General features: G+C 40.6%; 1 protein-coding gene and 1 long non-coding RNA gene across 5 annotated transcripts in view; one reads left to right on the forward strand and one right to left on the reverse strand.

Annotated features, from left to right (window-relative positions):
• Window positions 1–21,236, forward strand: part of LOC137174171 (ADAMTS-like protein 1) — a 103,181-nt gene that overhangs the window by 29,588 nt on the left and 52,357 nt on the right. For all 4 annotated transcript variants that reach the window (XR_010925297.1, XM_067579317.1, XM_067579320.1 and 1 more), the window contains one exon: window positions 13,092–13,208. Coding sequence is in view for 3 of the 4 variants with exons in the window: in XM_067579317.1 (XP_067435418.1) it covers window positions 13,092–13,208 (117 nt within the window). In the remaining variant the exon portion in view is untranslated. The remainder of the gene's footprint in view (window positions 1–13,091; window positions 13,209–21,236) is intronic.
• LOC137174502 (uncharacterized) lies at window positions 4,807–6,403 on the reverse strand. Its single transcript, XR_010925376.1, has 2 exons — window positions 5,660–6,403; window positions 4,807–5,018 (listed from the first exon to the last, which is right to left on the reverse strand). It is a non-coding gene; the product is annotated as an uncharacterized lncRNA (long non-coding RNA).

Consider the following 21,236-nt stretch of genomic DNA (forward strand, 5'->3'; position numbering starts at 1 on the left):
TAACTGGAGGTATATATTGTACTGTGTGTTATATGAAACTGTAACATGACAGCATTAATAAAGTGTCATGTTAACGTTTCTTATTCCATGGAAAACAGTGACAAATATTTAACTTCACTTCTCAAATGAAGGAGATCCTTAGAGAATTTCTAGGGCACCACTACAAAAACCCATATAAACTGTTATCATCAATCATTCAGTGACAGTCACCTTTATGTGTGAAACTACCCTGGTGTTTTGAATCAGTTGTGCAGCAGCACACATGCACTGAACAGTGAACTCGTTGGCCTGCTATGTGTGGAACATTGTGCTGTAATTGTGCTACCCAGCTGTCAATTTTAATCCTTCTACGAGCTGATATGATGAAGGAGGACAGATGTGTGTGTGTTTATGTGTGTGTGTGTGTGTGTGGTTTTAAATGAAACTCTGAATTGAAATCCACTTCTTAGTTATAGCCCTCTCAAACACACCACTACACCGTCCGTCTTTGTAGCTGCTTTTGTCATGGCAGGCGACCTTGTGTTCACACACTCGCCATCGCACACAGCTTCATTACTGATAGAAGTCAGCGGTCATGGTTACTTAACACCACTGAACAGAGCTGCACATGGGCCAATGAATCGATCAGACTAATGAAAAGCTGTGAGGGAGGGCTGTCACACAGCTGCTGCAGACTCCACTCTGTCCATGTCTGATGGTTGGACAGCTGCCAGTATTGTGTTAATTTGATAGTATGCAGCGTTCACCCTCTCACTATGCAGCAGAGTTGGTTTTCAGTGATGCTCTCATGGCTGGTTACAGTGTGTGTGTGTGTGTGTGTGTGTGTGTGTCTGTGTCTGTGTGGGTATTGGACTAAACGCAAGTGTTTCACACTTGATTATACACTTATCTACACCAAATACACAGCATTTTAGACATGGATATCAAGAAGGCTAAGACTCTACAGCTATGCTAGCGGCTTTGTTAGGCTGTTCTGTGCCACAGGGGTGCATTGAGTTAAATGCTAATGTCAACATGGTAACATGACAATGGCTGTGTCTGAAATCAATCCCTTGTTCTCTCATTTACTACTCCCTATATAATATAAACTCAGTAGTTTACTCTAAAGTGAGTAGTAAATTGAGATTTATGTCACTTGTTAAGTTTAAAAATTTCAAACAAAATGGCTAAGGTAAATATAGTACACTAGTAAATAGGGAGTAGATTCAGACACAGCCGATGCTAACATGCTTATGCTAAGGAGATGTAATGTTTACCATGTTCACCATCTCAGTTGAGTGTGTTAGCATGCTAACATTTTCTAATTAGTACGAAACACAAAGTACAGTTGAGTCTTATAGGAATGTAATTAGTATTTGGTCATAAACCAATGGACAATTGGACAATCACAAATTTTACCCGATGACAGATAATTGATGACAGACATCGCCTCTTTTGAATCTCTTATCGCAACGACTAATAATTACTAAGTGAATTGTATGAAGTTTGGTCTAATTTTCTGATTTATCTAAAGGAAGGAACCTAACAGGAAGTAAATATTCCTACAATGTGCTACCCCATTTATTGATAAATGGTGCCCCCTTATTTTTTTGATTTTTCATTTGTCTCCACAGTTTACTGTTTTTTTTTTCTTACTAATAAGTAATTGTAGCTTATTCTGTTTTCCCAGTTTTATTTTGTTTTGTTTTGTCTGTTCTGTTATTGACTTTTTGTGTGTGTTTTGTGTTTCATTATGTTATATTAAAAAAGTTAATAAAACACTTTTAATTACAAAAAAAGAAAGAAAACCTGGACCTGCTGGTGGTCAGGAAAAGTCAGGGGGTCACCAGAGTCAGTAGGTTTCATCCTCAGGGGACCATGAATGTCTGTACAAAATATCATGGCAGTCCATCCTCTAGTTGTTGAGATATTTCACTCTGGACAAAGGTGGTCCAACAGACTGACATTGCCATCCCTCGAGTCTGCTAGCTGGCATGGCTAAAAATGTTGTTTAAAGGGGTTTTAAAGGAAAAAATAAACTCTCCTCTCTCCTCTATGGTTATATTTCATATACACAATAGCTTTGACAGGCAAGATTTTCCCTGAATAAATGGATGAGACATAAAATTGCCTTATTGCATTTATCACACAAGGTGTAATATTAAATATGTGTGTAATTTTAACTTGTTGCCCCAGTGCAGCACATTGACCACAGATAGAATATCTTCATTTAATATGTTCCTGATTCATTTATCCTGCTCAAATCTCTACATATAAGCTTGCGCTTCTACTCCTGCCCAGATGGTTTCTTAAGACCCCCTACCCCTGGCCTCAAATTGTAATTAATAACCTTTAGAAGCTGCTCTTAGTTGGAAACTACTGTAAATCATGGATTTAGTCAATCTGCTTTTGAACCTAAGGTCAGACAGAGGGACAGAGATGGAGAAGATGGATGATTTGGGAAACTAACTCAGTCTCATCCAGTGAGAAAATGTGATTTGGTCATGATTGTCCACCCCTGCTTTCTTGAGTTTCACACTCTTACATAACCTCCCCGCCTGCGTTACATGCTGGAATCAGCTATAACAAAGGGCCAAGGCCATCCGTCATGGGCAGAGGCAGTAGTGGGGAAAACAAGTGGCTTTTTTGTATTTAAGTGGGTGTGATGGAAGATGCAAACTGGGTGGATGTCTTGAAGCGGGGCTATTATGTCAAAGCTGAATCCAGCTGAAGCCTCCCAGCTGCTTCTTCTTGTTTCACTCGTTGGAAGGAGAGCTTGGACCAACACAGCTAGACGACAGTGGAATATTGAAAAGAACTTGACGATTTAGGACAGAAATCCATGTCAGTGCTTTTCAGTTATTTTATTTAATAGTGATGAACTACTACATCTACTTACATCTACATCATTCTGTTGACTTTATTGTAAACATTAAGCAATGAACATTACAGACTTGTATCTCATGTGCTCTCAGCTCTGTTTCTATATCTTCCCAACCATTGCGCTTCACTAAACAGCTTTTAGTTCAACACTCAAATCATGCAGTTACATCCCCTGTGTGCTTTGTATAGAAACTTCTGCAGGAAAAGCTGGCATGTTTAAGGAAATGACATGTGATGTGACCGGATGTGGTCTTCCCTCCACTGCTCTGTAACTCTGCCCTCACTGAAATCACTGTGGGAACCCATGTGGGCCTGCCAGTGTTTCCTGCTGCTGGAGTATACTGTAAGAACCGAAGGGTCAGGAGTGTCAAGTCTCCCCTTGGACACTTGGGAGGTGTAACTTTATTTTTAGAAAGCCTGCTTCAAGTTGTTTTGACAGGAGTACAAATCTAGCAACATCGCTAAATTAGAATGACATTTTCTGCTTGCTTGTTTCTTTCCTTGACCAGATAAAAAGGGACTAAAGAGGAACTTTGTAGTCTGCTGATTTTCTGTTTCAGATCTTCACTGTTGTGCTGCTACACTAAAGAAGGATCCCTTTAACTTTCCAATCAAGGATTTCAGTCACATAACTACCACAGAGGGAAAAGCATGGAGAATCAATGAAGCGCGAAGTGGCTGTGGTATATGTATCGTATTAAGCAAAAACACTTTTGATTTTGTGGTTTTGCAGTATGTTCTGGTACTGGCGTTGTCACTGTGCTCCATGCTGTTCTCCGAGCTGTCAGAGCTCTTTTGAGGGCCTCATTAAAAACCTCCACATTAAATATAATAGCAGTCGTTACCTGAGCGGGAAAACCGCACCACGTCTGGTGCACAGATTAATTTTAGTGGTGAGGCTATTTTTATATAGGGATGTCTCCCCGCTGGCTAATGGGATACAAAGGCCTCAGCACTGGATTTCATAGCTCCATCTGTTTGTATTGTAAGTCAGGAGATGTCGGCTTTTAGGGTGTCCCGCTGCATCATTAGCTCCCCTCTAAAGCAGAAACTTCATGATGTGTCATGTGGCCCCACACATGGTCAGCAGGTGGACTAACCTGTCTACTTAGCAGGAAATATGCTACTTGCTAATGTTGCTCACTTGGACCGGTCAAGCGCTCAGGTTGCAGTAAGTTTCTGGTCAGCACAGGAGTGAAGAACTTTGATTTATTGTAAGGGCACAGCCGGTGTGACCATTACAGTATTTGGTCTCTGTTTGTGTTGCAGGCTGATATCTTGTGGTCAGAAGGGATTCTCGCAAAAGCCAGAGGACAGTTGAAGAAAAATGGCTGGTGACAACTATGGTGTAAAATGATCGATGATAACCTCTTTAGATGAGTTATCCTGTTGTGTTCTACTGAGAAACCATGTGACCCAGCCTGTACAGTAAGGCAGTGGGCTCTAAAAACCTAAGATTCCCTCTCAGACACCTTTTCTTGTTTTTGCTTGTTCTTTTTAAAGCTGCCCTAATGAATATTTTTCTATGAATAATGGATCAAATGACTGTGTGTAATGTAGCAAACCCACAGAGAATTATGATCCAACTCTGCAGTTTTTTTGGCCTGCAACTTTACTGCTTTGATTCACTCACCGCTCTCATCAAACTGGTTTCCACCCACAGCAGGCAGCTGTTTCTCCAAGAAAAAACTATATAAAGGCACTGCTTCCTGCCCATCACCAAAACAGCAGACAGACAAAGTTAGTGACTAACTGGTGAACATAGCGAAGCGTTTAGCAGAAATGATCCAGATGTTTCCCTCAGGAGTTGGTGGAGACCATACCGTATAAAATATTACTGTTTAGGGATTCAGCAACTAGTTACAATCCTGTGTTTGGTCCTTATTCTTTTCATGCTGTGCTATCTTCAAAAATGAATGTCAATAAAAAAGTTTACACCACTCATGAATGCATAAAATATATTTATTAAACATGGTGTAGAAAAAACTATTATACATATTTACAAAGCCTTTAAAAGTGATCTCATGTTGTATATGTCATTTTACATTTTCAGTGATGGGGTCACATTGGCAGTATTTATGACAGACATTAACAGTTAAGTCTGTGGGGTGTCGATGTCTTGCTGACTGCTTCCTGTCAGGTGATGACAGCAACACCTAAAGGAAGATATAAGATAGACATAAACAGTCAGAACAAATACACTCGATGGTGATTCAGTGTTTTGTTGATTAATGTTACAGTATATGGCAGGCTGAAGTCCAGCCATGAGTCGCGGCACTACAATGTACGTCACTAGCTTACGTCTAAGGCATGGCTTGCTTGTGTCTTCAAGTGCTGTTTACTAACCCAGCACTGAAAACAGTGGCCATTTGAAATTTTTATTGCTCTGCTTTGACAGAATAGTGTTGGGCTTTTGCAACATAACCTGCATCATCAAAACCTCCTCTACTTTTCAGTAAATTTTCAGAGTCTGCAAATTGAGAATTACTGAAATTCTTTAACTGCTTTGTTAGATTTTTCCACATTACAATAAAAAGGGGTTTTACAGTCCTTTTGGATTTTATATTTTTTCCAACCTAAGAATAGGTATTAATGGGCACATACCGTACAGTATAAAAGTAAATTTTTGAAAATTTGACCATAGCACTTAAAGTGGTCAGCAATTCAACAAACATTATTAACACAAGTATTATGCAGTATAACTGTAAAACAGTATACTTAACAAAGTACCTGAAATTATTTGACCTTTACAGCCATTTCTCTTACAAAAAAAATTAGTATGACCTAGAGCTCTCACCTCTTTCTTCTCATTTGCTATCTTGAAGACCATCAAGGCAAAAACATCCTCCATGTGTTGTACGAGCCTCCAAGTTCCCAGCAGGTGTCAAGTCTGTCTTCATCAGCAGTCCATCCAGTTTTTTTGTTCATTATCCTCCTCCTAATGTGCAACCTGCTCCTTACAAAGGCCATCTCTGGTGGATACCAGTCTTTGGAGCTCCTCTTCCTCACACTTTGATATTTTTGGGCTTTGTCACCTTGTCTACATCTGCACTGGACAGATGGGACGCTGTGATGTTCAGGTGAAATGGTTGATTCCACTGCCATGGCGACTGACAAGCACGAGTAAACCCCTTGCATGAGAATCTGCTCTTGCTTGTGTCTGCTGTTTAAACAGTACTGTAGAGCCTGTCATACAGTGAGTGGAGTGAAGAAACTGTGCTGCTGCAAGCCAAGTGCTCAATGGTCAAAGCCTTGTTTTTATTGAGGATGTTGACGCCATCAGCCCTCTTATCCTCTCTGTCTCAAGTTTACAAGACGTCAGGGCCCAATAGAATTGTCTTTTATCATATTATGTGACGTCTGTATGATCCTCTTCTTTTGTAGATAATGACTGACACATCCACATATGGCCTTTCAGCTCATCCTCATGACAATAATATGAAAAATTATGAAATGTCTTCTCCTTTTTGTATAACCCATATAAAGCAGTTATAGCTAAATGGATAACCTTTTTTGGACTCTTAGGAGGCAGAGACGGAATGATTAGTAACACATATGTAGCAATGTGGAGCACCGAACTGCACGATATGTACTAGTAAACAGAGGAAATACATAATGCATTGGACTATCTCTTTGAGTTCTTTGCCTCACTGTTGGAGCCCACGTTGAAATGAGGAAGCAGAGCCGAAAGAGACTCAACATCATGAAGTCTGCTATTCGGCTTGTGTCATCCCCTTGACTATGTGAGGCAGTAAGAAATGTCTAATTTAAGGTTTTCTGCGTAGATTTCATTTAGATGATCTGATTTCCTCCCACAGTCCAAAGGCAATACATTTATGCTAGCTCTGTCATAGACCATCAACCTGCCCAAGGTCTATATTGAAAATTAAGGGGTTTTTTGGCTGCTGGGGGCAGCACAACAAGCTGTAAACATAACATTGACATATAATCACCTTTAAAAATTGCAATTGTGAGCATGCTAACATGCGCACAATGCAAAAACGATTGTTATAGTTATAGATGTTACAGATATTAGCATTTAGCTCAAAGCACTGCTGCTAGCATGGCAGTAGACTCTTGTTTAAAAACAAAATGTAGCAAAGGTTAGCTGTTAATTTGACCAATCACCACTTAATATCAGTATCCTGTGTACAGATGAATAAAAATTCCAGTCGATAATCCAATAAAATGTTCAATTAAACCTGCCTTTCTCTACCATTCTGTACCAGTATCCTGTTTCAATGGGATGTACATCAAATTGATCAAGCAGAATGCTCTAAAAAATATTTTTTCATTGGGACTTTGAAGGGCTGTGTCAAAGAAGTGCTCATGCATCATTAGGAAGACATTAAAATATGAGAGTAACAGAGCGTGAACGCAAAAGGGATGTGATGACAGCGCCAGGAAAATTTTTCATTTTCATCATCAAAGGTAGACTTCCCCCCACCAGAGGCTTCTCATTCCTCATGCTCTTCAAGATGAGAAGTGGTGGGAGTTGAGAAGGGCAGCAATGGAGACAAGTTAAGCTTCTTGCCACTCTTCTCCTCATGCTCACAGGACAGCCTGCACTCGGGAGACAGAGATCAGTAAATCAAGTTGAGAGAAATCTGGCAGAGAAGCCGGGCAGAAGGTACATCTTCAAAGGCTGTTTGAGGAAGAACGTTAAGATAACTAAATAATCCATCAGGAATCAGAGAATGTGATGAAAATGGTGTTTCAGTTTTTGTTTAAGTTTCCCAGAGAGTTTAGTCATGAGCTTTTGCAGTACAGGTATCCTGTGTGAACGGGTGAAGTGAAAATTGTAACCAGGAGTGTTTTTTCCTTCTTTATGCCGAAGGGTGTCTTGTTGCCTAAGACGAGCCAAGACTCTGTCATGGCCTTTATGATTCTTACCTTTATCAGTCACAAAATCCTGGAGTAGCTGAAGCTTTGGTCTGTAATGAGCAAATATTAAGCTAAGCGCATCATAATCCCATAGTTCCTTCATGGTAAGCGGAAAAAATCCTCTCATGGATCGATATGTGGGGGCCAGGAACGGATATGGTGAAAGTACTCAGATAAGAAAAAAGGGCCTCTTTTTCCTAGCTTATGAAAAGAGGAACAGAGAGGGAGAGGAAAAGAACGCCACAATGTTTCCTCTTCCAAAATGTGTTAAGTGAAAGCTCACATAAATCCCCTTGAAAGTGGATTAGCAAAAATATCTTTTCCTCTTAGGTTTCATTCAGACAGGAGCCAGTCTTGAAAAAGGGGTGTCCTTATTTAAACATTGGACGGAATCTTATTAATCAAAGGCAGCAGTGCACGAAACATAAGTCTAGGTTTTGGTCTACTGTAGAACGGTAAAAGTCACTCGCTTTTCACAGTTTCCACCCAAACAGTGGAAGCTGGCACCGCGTTATAGGAAAGCTCAATTATAATATCAGGTTGGTGTTATTACTGTTGATTATGTGCTTTTGAAGACCTGACTTGCCCCTGAGTTCACTTCCTCTCCTCTTCCCCGGTTGAGACGTGCTCTTTGAAATCTAACTCGCCTCAGAGGTTAATGAATCACTGGCCTGGTTCCCTGCTTTACTTTCACCCTTGCCCTTTGTCACAGTGACACAAACATACACATTTACACACATGATTTGAGTCTCACATGTATAGTTTTGGAGACTGGGATGCCTGTTGGAGTTGGTTCTTTCAATTATGGGGCTCTGTCGAACCATGAGTGTGTGTTTTCTTAACCTCTGTCATGTTCATTTCAAATAAACTCAAGCATTGCCTGAGTTAGTGCATGCTTGTACAAAATCTAACACACTCATTACCATAGAGGAAAGAGACTTCATGGTGTGAAAAGGGGGCTACCACCCTCCAGTTGTTCAAATAAATTCCAAATAACAACCATTTCTCTGAATAATTATGTTCATATCATGCAAATTAGTTGTTGTAGTAAAAGTTATGCCATCCAGATCAAGTTTTAAAAAAAAATCAACAATGATGAAACGTTTGAATGAATCTGCAAACTGTTCACTGCCAATGTATTTATTTGTATCCGCTCCTGGCAACTGAACATTTTTATGATTATATTAAGGCAACTCAAAGCACATGGTTAAACCTTCATTAACAATTCGTAAACACAACATTGACATGCTATCTTAAATAGTTTTCCTGGGTAACATGTTAGCAAACAATAGTCTATTTACATCTGGCTCATTAGCTGCTAAATGCTCTGTTCACAAGCTAGTAGCTAACTTTATCTTTGTGTCATTTTTTGCTGAGCAAGTTGTGTACAGTGGGTTTATCACTGTTTATTATATGTTTTTTCATTGAAAACAGCTACCTGCTGTGGCTGGAAATAAAGTTTATGAAAGCAGTAAGAGTAAACCAAAACTAAAACAATAAGCTGAAAAGGGCAAAACCGGAGACATGCAATTAAAGGATGTTGTCAGTGCCCTCCACCCCTTTTCCTTACATAATAGTATAACCCAGTGCTTGGACTCTGTTAATATTGAGTCCTCTGCCAGTTCCTAATAGTGTAGTTCAGTGGGGGTGTGCATGATGCTTGACGTTGGCACTGAACAGCCAGCTTGTTTTCTTAGGGAAACCGAGTTTGATAGATCCCTCTTTTAAGACTCCAGTAAGGGAGAGTTTAGCTGTCATGCACCATTAGCCTGTAGTTGAGTCTGGTTCCAGCATATCCCACGTCTTTAAGAAAGATGGATGCAAACTTCAAAATGACAAGAAAATGGTTGTCAGATTTGTCTGGTGTTAAGACACTAAAAGTGTGTGAGAAAATAATTTAGGAGGACGGGCGGCGAAAAATCTCTTGAGTAAGACACAATCAGCATTTCCATCTCAGCTGGGCCTCCATTTAGCCTTGAGCAAGGACATCTGGTCACTTAAGTGGTTTTCAGCACATCTTAGCTGACACACACACACATACACACATACATCAGCAAAGCTTCTATTAATGTTCGTATGCTTGACTTATGTTCGCTTTACCCCTGGCTTGTGGTTGTGTAACATTTTATATTTCAGCGTTGGTGGCAGAGAGGACACGCCTCAGTGCAGCATTAGGCACGTCAGCAGAGATCTCATGTTGTATTCAGACATGCAATAGTGAGCTGTATTTTGATAAAGGTTTCTCATATCAGTCATTTACTTTCCCATGCTAAATGCATGCATGCTTTGGGCTATATTGTTTGAAGGTCTTTAAACTGTTGAGACAATGTAAGAAACATGTGAAATTGCTCCCAGCGATGTATTTTGCCAGTTTCTCACAAGTGTAAGATGAGTTTTTGCACTCATTCTTCTCATTTCTGACTTGCAGGCTCCTACACAGAGCTACTTTTCAGGTTGCTATTAATAATAATAAGTGCAGTTTAACATTTTTTATCTTTTATTCATCTTTTGTGTTACGTTGTTGCCCAACAGCTGCCCCATATGCAGATCCATAACTAACAAAAATGTGCCTGTACATTATGTTGGTGGTCATCCAAGGAGGCCAATGCCCACATTTTACTGCAGTGACTTATGTGTTGTTACAAATGCCTCCACAGTCTTAAGTGACTGCAGCTAAGCAGTGCTGAGTGTAGGGCTTTAGACCAGATTTGATTTGTCTTATTTAAGAGTCCACTCTGTGGCTCTTTCCCACAGAAAGCTGGTGTAAGTTTTGCTGCAGTTGCTTAGCAGCAATTTTTTTTGCCCCACAACTAAAATTTGCAACCCCCGACAATGTAAAGAACCACAAGTACCCCAAACCCACATCCCTTGCTCTGCTTCCCTCTGCCTTGGCACAGGCCCAGGAGGCAGGCAGTTGACCGGGTCATTACAGGGTGTTTATGACCCACGGAGAGCAGCTGAGGGCCCGCTCTCTGTGCATCCTTGAGAATGCGGGCCCTGCTGTGTTGCTAATGGGCCCTATCCAAGATGCCCCTCAACCCCCACCCGTCTCCCTGTAGAGATGGGTTACTACGTCTTCTGATATCAGATCCCTTGTGCTGTGAATTCCAGATTCCCCTCATCAAGAGAGACGTGCGGTTGAGAACACAAACCAAAAGAAAACACGCAATATGCTCGGTAAATAATTGCAAACAGAAACAGAAGTTTTTACTACAATTTACTTAAATTTCCCACAATAACTGTTGCTCCAGAATAAAGTCGTGAAATAGATAAATTTGCTGGAACAAAAATAAAAAGTTTATTGCATCACTGTGCTCTGGTTTAGTGGTTCCTTCCTTCTTTTTATTTAATCCCATACAGAAGAATGGCTAGAAACCATGTTCACAAAACTAATGGATATTGTCATTAAATGTACAGGTATATTCAGTGACAATACTTCAGACAAGTGACCCATCCTTCATCCTCAGAAATAATTGTTAATACAGTCACATAACATTGCTATTGCCAGATTTATGGAAAACCTAGTATGAGGAAAGTAGAATATTTCAGTCAGGTGCTGGTCAAATGCAGTCACAATGTGAAATACTCAAAATGCCTTGTTTTGTGAAATGAGTTATGCTGTGTGACAAACTCTGTTCTCATTTTTGGCTGGACCGGCCACAGACCATTCCTATAACCCCGAATGTCTGTCACTGACTGATTGACTGACTGACTGACTGACTGATGAAGTTGCACCATTGGTTGGCGGTTGGAGTTTCCTCATTAGCTATTGCTTTTTCAATATGAATCGGCACCACAGTTTCAATTATGTCTTCAGGGGGCGTTTACAGTGGAGCCTCGAGCGCAGCTCACAGACTGCAGTCCCGCAATAAATTTTAAAAACACACATTTACTGACCTAAGTGTCTCACACTGAGGCCCCAACACTGACAAGAGCACCAACCTGCGGATACAAAGAGACGCAACAAATCCATTTTACCAGCCTGCATGGTGGCTGGCAGCTAGTTAGCATGGCTAGCATTGTTAGCATAGCTGTGTTGTGCTGTGTGTAGCCCATAGACCGTATTAAAATAAGGTGTAGCTGCGGTTTTCCGGTTTAACAGCACTATGCTAGGCAGGTGACAGGTGTGTTTACAGTGTGCTCTGAAAGATGTCACTACGCAGATATAAAGTCACACAGCTGACAGACTGTTATCCTAGCATGCTAATCCTACATAAACATATGGATGAGACCATATGTTTACAGACATCTGCAGACAGAAACAGATGAAAGAGCAGGGGGAGTTAACAGACAATTAGAATAGTTATAATCCTCCGCAGGTTTGTGCAGAGGTGCGGGGTGTGGGCATGTTTATTTGTAACCTCTGTGAAACAATCAGAAAATAACTTTTTATTCCTCTCATTCACTGCTACCACTGCTTGCTCTCCTCATCCACTCTCTAGCTCGCTCGACCACTGCTTCTCTCTCACTCTCTCTCTCTCTTTCTCTTTCTCTCATCCTTTTTAAAATGAGTCCGGGGGTTAACAACATAGCTGAAATTTACTTTTAACATTATCAAACAGTGTCTTCTAGTAATATTTTTGTCCTCCCTCATGGCAGGGTTGTACATCTCTGATCAGAAGATGTAAAAAAATAAATAAAATAAAAAAATCAGTTATAATAATCATCCGCTTATAGTGATCAATTTGACACGGACAGACGTGATCACTATAATCGGTTTCCTTTGTACTAGGTTTTGACCTAGTCTTGTTGAATCTTTGAAGGTATCTATAAAGGTATGCCCATGATCCACAAAATCACTCATCTGGAGTGAAAACAACCGGATGTTTCAGCAACTTCTTTAGATTTTCATAATATCATAATTTTAAACATGGCTCTATGCTCTTCCTTGCTGCATATTGCGTGAACAAACTAAGTAGAAGGCTGTAAGTGCTGCCTGACCATGTCTGAATGCAAAACTGTTTATACCTGTTCCAAATGGCTGCACTTGAGGGCAGGATGAAAAGCTTGCTGTCATAGCCTCATCTGGCTGCATCACACTGCCTCCTTGATCTTTCTCCAAGAACGTTATAGCTTTTGCATGTCTTCATAGTCTCAACGTAATGAATTTTACAAATGGGGATAACAGTGCACACTCTCTGACTGTCACTCCTCAAAGGCATTCATGGTGTGGTGCTCTGTTGTACACATGAGAAATGACCAGTGACTGAGGCCCTTACTTTCATAGACTTCCAGAGTCCCCTCTGGTCAGCAGTTGCAAAACTTCCATCTTTGGTACCTGTATGCAAACATACATTATCTGTATTGACCTACAGGATACTCATGACTGGATCTTTGTTTTTCAGGTTGCTGTGTGGGCCAATGATGGAGATGCAGTATTCATCAGAGAGTTCACTCTGATTAGAAGAGACCATCTCCCTGAAGAGCCCCTCCATGACAGCAGCCAAAAACCAGAAGACCCAGTAAGTGCCTGTTGAGAAGACACTGCTCTTAACGTCGATTATCACAGTGGTGAATTCCACCAGTCTGCTTTTCAATTTCAGACCTAAACGTCATACTCCAACTTTCTCTCCTTTATAACCTACATAAAGAATAAATGGAAATGTCAGATAAAAACTAAATCAGCCAATAAATCTGTTGCGGTGTGTTTACGTAACACACCACACCAGAGGAGTGAGAAATCAGCTATATTACACCTCAGTAATGAATACAAGTGAATGATGATCGTGGGACACTGGGAGTGGAGGTGTAATCTGACTGTGGGTTGACCTAGCTTGATGTGAAACAGGGCAGCACATGCAAACACACACTTAACACTCACAGTAACACACACATACACACACACACACACGTTTCATGTTCTAGGGTGGGGTGGCTTTTTTGCATCACATTACTCCCACTCTGTCATCACCTTTGATGAGACATTTGTCCGGGCCGTAGCAGTTTTCTTAAGCCGATCTCTCACCCAGATGTTTTATCTAATTGGTGGGAGTGAGAGAGGGGTGAACTGTTGTTGTCACAGAAACTGACGTCTAGCTCGCCTATCTCATCATTCCTTTGTGATGGGATTGGTCCCGGCGCAATTTGAGAGGAATCTGTTAAAATTGATCAAAGGTTTTTGGGCGGTATTACGTTATCGCTAACAGAAATGCAATCTTGAGGTGAATATTGGTGTTGCACTTTTCTGTTTGCTGTAATGACATTATATAATCGACATGATTATACTCAGGTTTTTCTGATTTATACGCTCATAATATATGACCTCCTCAGTCAGGTGAAAGGTGAAAAGTCCTTGTTACACACATCTCACAAGCTTCCATGCTTCAGTAAATGACCCTTTGACCTTAACATATAGAATATTCAGCAGCCTTCGACACCCTTTGAACACTGATCAAATATAGTGACATTTCTTTTGAAACAACAGATCTGCTTGAACTCGCCATCACACTTTAAAGCAGGATCATTAGGCCTTTTTTAACATTGACATGTGCATGATAGCCTTACAGATCAGGCAGAGGTCATTTTCAGTTTTAAGAAGGGGACCAGAGATCATTCACTTTCTTGTTGTTTAGTGTAATACTCATGTTAACTTTGCCCTACCTATATTATATTTGACAGTATATTTGGTTTTTACATGTTGTTATATCCCAAAGGTAGACTTAATGGAAAAACCATTTAAAAAGTCCATTAGAAATGAGGAATTTAAATGCTATGGTACATACTCGCAGTACTGCAGTTAGAAACCACAAACAGCTATCTTTACAGCATTTGGTTTTTATATTGTAACCAAGCAGCAGTGTGATTTATGATACACTGACCTCAACACATTTTTGAATTTGCATCAGCCAGTCATTTTCAAACCAAACATCACAGAAAGGGTATTTATATATCTACTCCCACGTACTGTATTTATGCCATCCAAGCCTCAGTTGCTCTTCTTGAGATTTATTAGAATAAATTGGTTACATTATTTTTGCCATCAACACACAGGTGCAAAGAAGGTGCCTTAGTAGTGATGCAACTTACTCATTAAAGAATTAGTTTGACGTTTAGTTTCAACAGTCACTCTCATTCTGAGACTTAGATTAGAAAATGTCAGTACGCTAAGTATGAATCTTGAGCCAGAAGGTGGTTAGCTTATCTTAGCTTAGCATGAAGACTAGAAACAGGGGGAAATAGCTAGCCTAGCTCGCTCCAAAAATCTGCCTTGAGGCACCTCTGAAGTTCAGTAATGAACACTATGTACTATTTCATTTGTAATGTAAAAATGACAAGTTGTGGCTTTAAGGAGAGTGACATGCTGCAACTATTTCAGCCAACAGCCAACTTCAGCGAATCTGCAGTCATGTAGACAAGTCAGTCAAGTACTGACTGTAGTCAACCCCTTAGTGAGGTTGGCATGCAACCAGCGGAGACACTGCACAATAGTATTGGACGGATGGAAAACTGTTTTCCAAGACATACATACACCATGTAACTGCCTCTAAAACAAAAAACTGTAATTTTTACATTGGTGTTTGTGTATGGATTAAACAAATAATATATCATTTGTTTATTTATGAGCTTTAGAGGTGTTGTTAAGTGTATTTTTGGACTTTGAAGAGAACCAGTCTCCCCCTGCTTCCTGTCTTTATTCTAAACTAGGCTAATTGCACCCTGGCTCTAGCTCCAGATGAAAGTGGTATCAATCTTCTTATCCAACTATTAAAAAGAAAACAACTATCCAACTATTAAAAAGAAAACAAATATCTGAATGTTCTAAAATGTTGAACTAAACCACTGTTATTGGTGTAAATATTTACCTTTTAAAGAAGAATAACACTTAATTTCTTGAAATTGTTGTAATCACTGTAATTTTCACTTCTGTCTCTGTTGGACAGAATCATGAAAGAAAGCCATTCTTTGACCCTTTAAAATCTGGTGCCATGATAATACAGAAAAGATGAAGGAGACTGACAGTGATTGAGAGTGACTTTTATGAGATATTCAGGGTCAGAACTGAGTTATTACTATTATCTCACATTCATTTGGATGACAGGACAGTTTTTTTCAATTGAATATCACCCAGGCCTTCTTTTGCTACATGCATCATTCTAACATGTCTTCAAACGAGGAGCCTGCAGACTCCCAGGAGCCACACTTGTGATTCCTTTCAGCATTCAGTCGATTTTGGTCTCTACTCGCCTGTAGCGCTGTTCTATGTTGGATCTTGGTTCAATATTAAGCTTGATTCGAAGCCAAGACAAACGCAGCTTAATTAGCAAGCGACCCAGGAGGCGGATCTCAGACTCCAAAGTGTATTCGCTTTCTCTTGTTTAACTTTCATGAGTATGTGCCAGGGTCGGTTGGTGGGCAATAAGACTGACCTCCCCAGCACCCTTTACTCCGTCCCCCAAGAGGGGCACAGATGAATTGTTCTCTCCAAAGGAAAGTGTTTTTCCTGGCAGCCTCACTACGAGCTACTTCGATGGAATAGAGCTGTCTTATACAGCTAAGGCCTAACATACCTTTGTAAATTAACCAATATTTATTATGTGATGGCAAGCATGCACTGTAGAGCTTCAACAGCATTCATAAACAAATATTAAGTGAGTCTATTGGGTTCTTGCATCAAAGTGTGCGGGGGGTCTGACGGCTGAAATGTTGGCCGCCGAGTCTGAGAAAGTCTTTTTTTCCTCTGTAACATGACTGAATGAGTAAGACTGTGAAGGTAAACAGAAAAGCTGGTCATAAATCTAGCTATGTACAACTATTCCCACTCATTGTTTGGCCATGAATGAATTTTTCCAGCATGTTAGTTTGATTTGCTGTAGTTTTGAGAGCTGCAACCTGTAAAACTTCTTTTTAAATAGTGACATGCTCTTTGTTAAGCTTTGTTTAAGTGTCAGATTTATTTAAATAAACTATTTTAGAATTTATCCACTGCAGGTGGAGTTTATAAGTTTGTAGTCTAACAGAATAGAACAAGTATTCTAAACTTGTAAGCATTTCACATTACACATGGTCATTCAAACCATTTTTAATATAAAAAGTATCGATCAGTGTAGCTTCAATGTAATAAAGCATTTACTCAACTACTTGGTTGCATCCCAGAACTTGACTTGAGCTCTAACCACTACTTATATTTCTAAAAATGAAATGCTGTATATCATATAGTAAAGGAAGTGGACACATTTTTTTAAAATGACTCATGCAGAAGTATAACAGTAGAGACTTACAGAAGGACACTGTTTATATTGAGTTCCTTTGCTCTGTAAACCATCTTATGCTACTCTGTGGGGCAGGATGCACTGATTGCTGCTCTGGGTCACATGATGTGTTGTTCACACTAATAATGGCCAGCATATTATGGGTTGAGACAGTCTAGTGGTTGGTAATGACAGTCATTAGAGCCCCACTCTTAAGCAATGACTTGAGGCCCAGTGTGAGGACACTTCCACTTTGCCTGCCTTTGCATGTTTCACGGAATGGCGGTTATGTCCTCTTCCACTGTTGTTTTATTTTCCTCACCTTTTCCTCTCTCGCATCTTTTTGTTCGATGTTGTGTTAGATGTCTCTCTCTCTTTGTGCCCTCTGTCTTTCTCACTTAATCACATGCCAAGCAATTCAGGCCTTAATGTTTTTACATGCTCAATTGCACTTGAGGCAGCAACAGTCAGGGGAATTTTTTTCCTTTTAAAGAACCTTCAGGGTGAACAAGTGCCGAGACGGTTCCACCTTTTGGCAGGGTGTCATGGTTCGGAGTAATTGGGGTTGGGCGAGTGGGGCCAAGGGCCAGTTGGGGTGGCAAGCAGGGAGTGCACTCGGTGGCCCAGGCAGCAGCAGCTCCCAGAGAAGAGGCCCATCGCTCAGCTGCATGCTGCCTTGGCAGCTGTGTTTTGCATGTAGCGCCAGGTGGAAAGGGCAACGGTCTTGCACAATTAAACACTTCATTTGTCTTCATTAAAAGGATGGGTATGTTAGTTCTGGCAGTTGACAAGGATGTTTAGGCTCAAGTGTTCTTTCCACTACGTGCCGTTCCTCCTGGTGTTACACCGCACCAAGTTAAAGCTTCCTATAGTCAATGTATATACCCCTTATAAGTGCACATTAGTGTTTCTTAGCGAAATGCATTGTAGGTCTAACAAATGCGTTAAGTGAATTTCCTTCCTCACAAAACCAATGCAAAGAAAAAAAATATTTCAAATTATACTTTGTTTACGTTCATGTTTGCTTGCTTACCTCTTCACTGCCTGTTGGCGCATTGATACATACATTTGTTGGCACATTACCGCCACCAGCTGTAGATCAATACAGTGTGAAACCATTGGCAGGATGTGAATTGAGCGGTTACTAACCCCTAAAAACCAAGCAGGTAGGTCCCGGTCTGAAAAGTGAAACCAATGTGGAATTGACTTAAACCTGCATTCTTTCTAATGGCCAGCAGGGGGCAACTCCACTGTCTGTAAAAAGAAGTCCGATTGTATAGAAGTGTATGAGAAAATGACCTTACTTCTCACTTGATTTATTACCTCATTAAAATCTTTCCTAATGAGTTAATGGCCTGATTCGCTAGTATCAAGTCTTCAATGCATCATGATGTTCATTTTGTAAATTATGGCCACGTTCAGAGTAATATAGATGATAAAGCAGCACCATGGCAACAATGTTGATTATGTAACATAACCACGGCGTAACCCCAGATTCACAGAGTATAGGCATAGCTGCTGCTGTTTCACAGTGTGTTTTCAGTTCATTAAAAATTTTTTATAACATTTTGGTCACCTAAAAAAGTCTTGTCCAGCATTTGGTTGTGATAAAAGACCCTCTAAGGAGTCAGCTGTTCAGTTTTTCTGGTAAGTGCATTTCGTTTTAATGGTTTTTCACTAGCAAAAATTAGCATCAGCATTAGCGTTATCACTGTTAACCATAGATTGTAAATGCGCCGTGTTAACCAAGATAGCAGCTAGCACTATGGTCAGCTCCACCCTCTCGTCCAAATATGGTCACCTCTGGCTCCAAAAATCAAACATGGCAATGGTGAAATCCAAGATGGCAATGGTGAAATCTTTAAACCCGAGGCTTCAAAACTGCAGTACACAAACCAATTGGTGACATCACAGTGACTACGTCCATATTTTGTACAGTCTATGCTAAAAACACAGCTCCACAGCACTACTACTGGTCAAAAACTCCACAGGGTACCTTTAACTTATATATGGTGCAGATCAGGTTATGTTCAAGCTGTCAAATACAAACATGTAAAAATACAGACAAACAGAAATTTGTGTCATCAACCTTCCTTTGCACTTTGGTGCACAGATAGAAAGAAGTGAAAAATCTTCAAAAGGGGAAAAACAATGTGCAGATATTAATGGGGCTCTCTTTTTATTGACTTTTAAATATGAATACATTACTGTACATGCAGGCAAGCTAAATACATGCAGTGGATCAGAGAAATATCCACTTAATGCTGTCATGGACACACGTGAAGCCTATTTTTTGATACATTTATACAGTTTCCACTCAGCTCTTCTCTCTGTTAATGAAAAGCACAATATGTCCCTATCACTGTCTTGTGAAATCATTGTTTTTACTCATATTTATTCATTATCATAGTTGTTTTCTTTAGAGAAATCAGCGGCTCTGGATCTATTCATGTTGCATGCGATTGACTCGGCTGTTTATTAGAACCACTGCCTCTATGTGAAGCAAACCATGCTGTAGTTGGATTGGAAAATCTTGGGTTGAAAGGACGAGTTAATAACTGCTTTTGTGATGCCAGTTAGCTATGAGTGCCAGTGTTTGTTTTTGCATAGCCAGCTATCTGAAAGATACCCTGATGCTGCTGAAAGTTGTTTGCAAGACACTTTTTGCACTCCAACTGACATGCATTGTACGTTTAAAAACAAGAAATAGAAAGGAAGAAGCAGGCGTGCAGTGAATTAGGAGATATTTGCCTTCCTGACTTGTGCGCTTTGGCTCGCTGACTGGTGTTTGGCACATGTGAGTGCTGTTTGGAGGCTTGGTCCCAGTGCTCTTGAAGAAAGTGCTGAGTGCTGGTGAATGTGGTGTAAAGCCACGTGGCTTTGGACTGAGGATCTTTCTCTCACCCCTGTGTTTGTTCCATCAACATATGTGTTCAGTAAAGCCTTGGCCCTCACGGTGCAGCAGCGAATATCTCCCCCCTGTTTGATGTGGTCTCACATCAGTGCACTGCGGGTACTGGAGTGGTGCTGCTGAGGTAATACCACCAGGGACAGGACCTCACCACAACACCCACATAACAAATGTGGGTGTGTGTGAATGTACGCAGCCAGTAGTGTAGTAGTATGTTGCTGGCTACTGTTGCACGCACACTCCCTTCTGCAGAGCCTCTTGCACAGTGTACCCTCATGTAATCCCATAGTTGTTTGTATTTGCACGCTGACATGTGCATATACTGTGTTATGAAATAGGGGAATACATATGTTTGTGATTTCTGCGCCTTTGCCTTCAACACTATCACATGTCACTTTGCACATGCACAGCATCCAAAACTATGTCTTTGATTAATGGGTAAGAACCCCCTCCCCTTCTTCTTCCCCCATCATCCTCACACTCTTCTCTCCTCACCTTCTGCAGTATCTGCTCCTCCTCAGCGTGTGAAGGCACGCACACATTTTCTGTGCGAGTGATTGATTTCTAATTGTTTACATTTCAGGTCGCACTCCCTGTTGCAGATGTTTGTATTCTACTCCGTGTTCGGCATGCGTTTACACAGGCATGCGCAGACACAAACAGAGACACACTTGTACAATAGGGATGTGTTGATGCCAAAAAGTTTCATCCAGGAATTTTTGGATGTTTTAGCTCTGGGTTTTGGCACTGCACATGCTAATTGCCTCCAAGTGGAGGCGATTGTTACTATTAAGCCTCTTATTGTTTGGTTCTGTGTGTGGCGCGTGGGAGAGATCATTCAGGGCCTTTGCCATGAATGTGGTTTAATTCTGGTTGAATAAGAGGGTAATAAGAGAAATTAAATTTTGCTGCAGTTACAATGAAATTGCAGCCAAACAATAACATCTCAATCTAACAAGTTCTTGTTCTGGATATGAATCCCCCACCCAAACTCTTGGACTCTTGCTGTTGGAGATGTTTGCTCTGAAATCAAAATGTGTCTCATTGTTTTCAAGTTGTTTTCCACCTTGTGGTTTTTGACTTCAGCTAAACTTGCTAACAGCAGGGTGGCAGTAAGTTACTTTAATGACCTCAGTAGCACTCCAATGTAAGCTTCTGTGTGAGTTGTTCATAGTGGGCACTTGGCTCAGACAGCCTGCAGTATATGTAGCCAATTTTTTAGTGTAAGCAAGTGTTATCCTGAGGTACGGCAGTAATTACTTGCTGCTGAAGGATCCCTGCCACCCATGCAGAGCAGAGTTTAGGTTAACCGGTGGGCAAGGTGCAACCCAAAACATATCCCTGTCTTTAATGTGGTCTCTAATGGCTCTGTGTGGTAGTGGCTGGGCATG

The sequence above is a fragment of the Thunnus thynnus genome, chromosome 22, assembly GCF_963924715.1.
Source record: "Thunnus thynnus chromosome 22, fThuThy2.1, whole genome shotgun sequence".
Classification (NCBI taxonomy): Eukaryota; Metazoa; Chordata; class Actinopteri; order Scombriformes; family Scombridae; genus Thunnus; species Thunnus thynnus.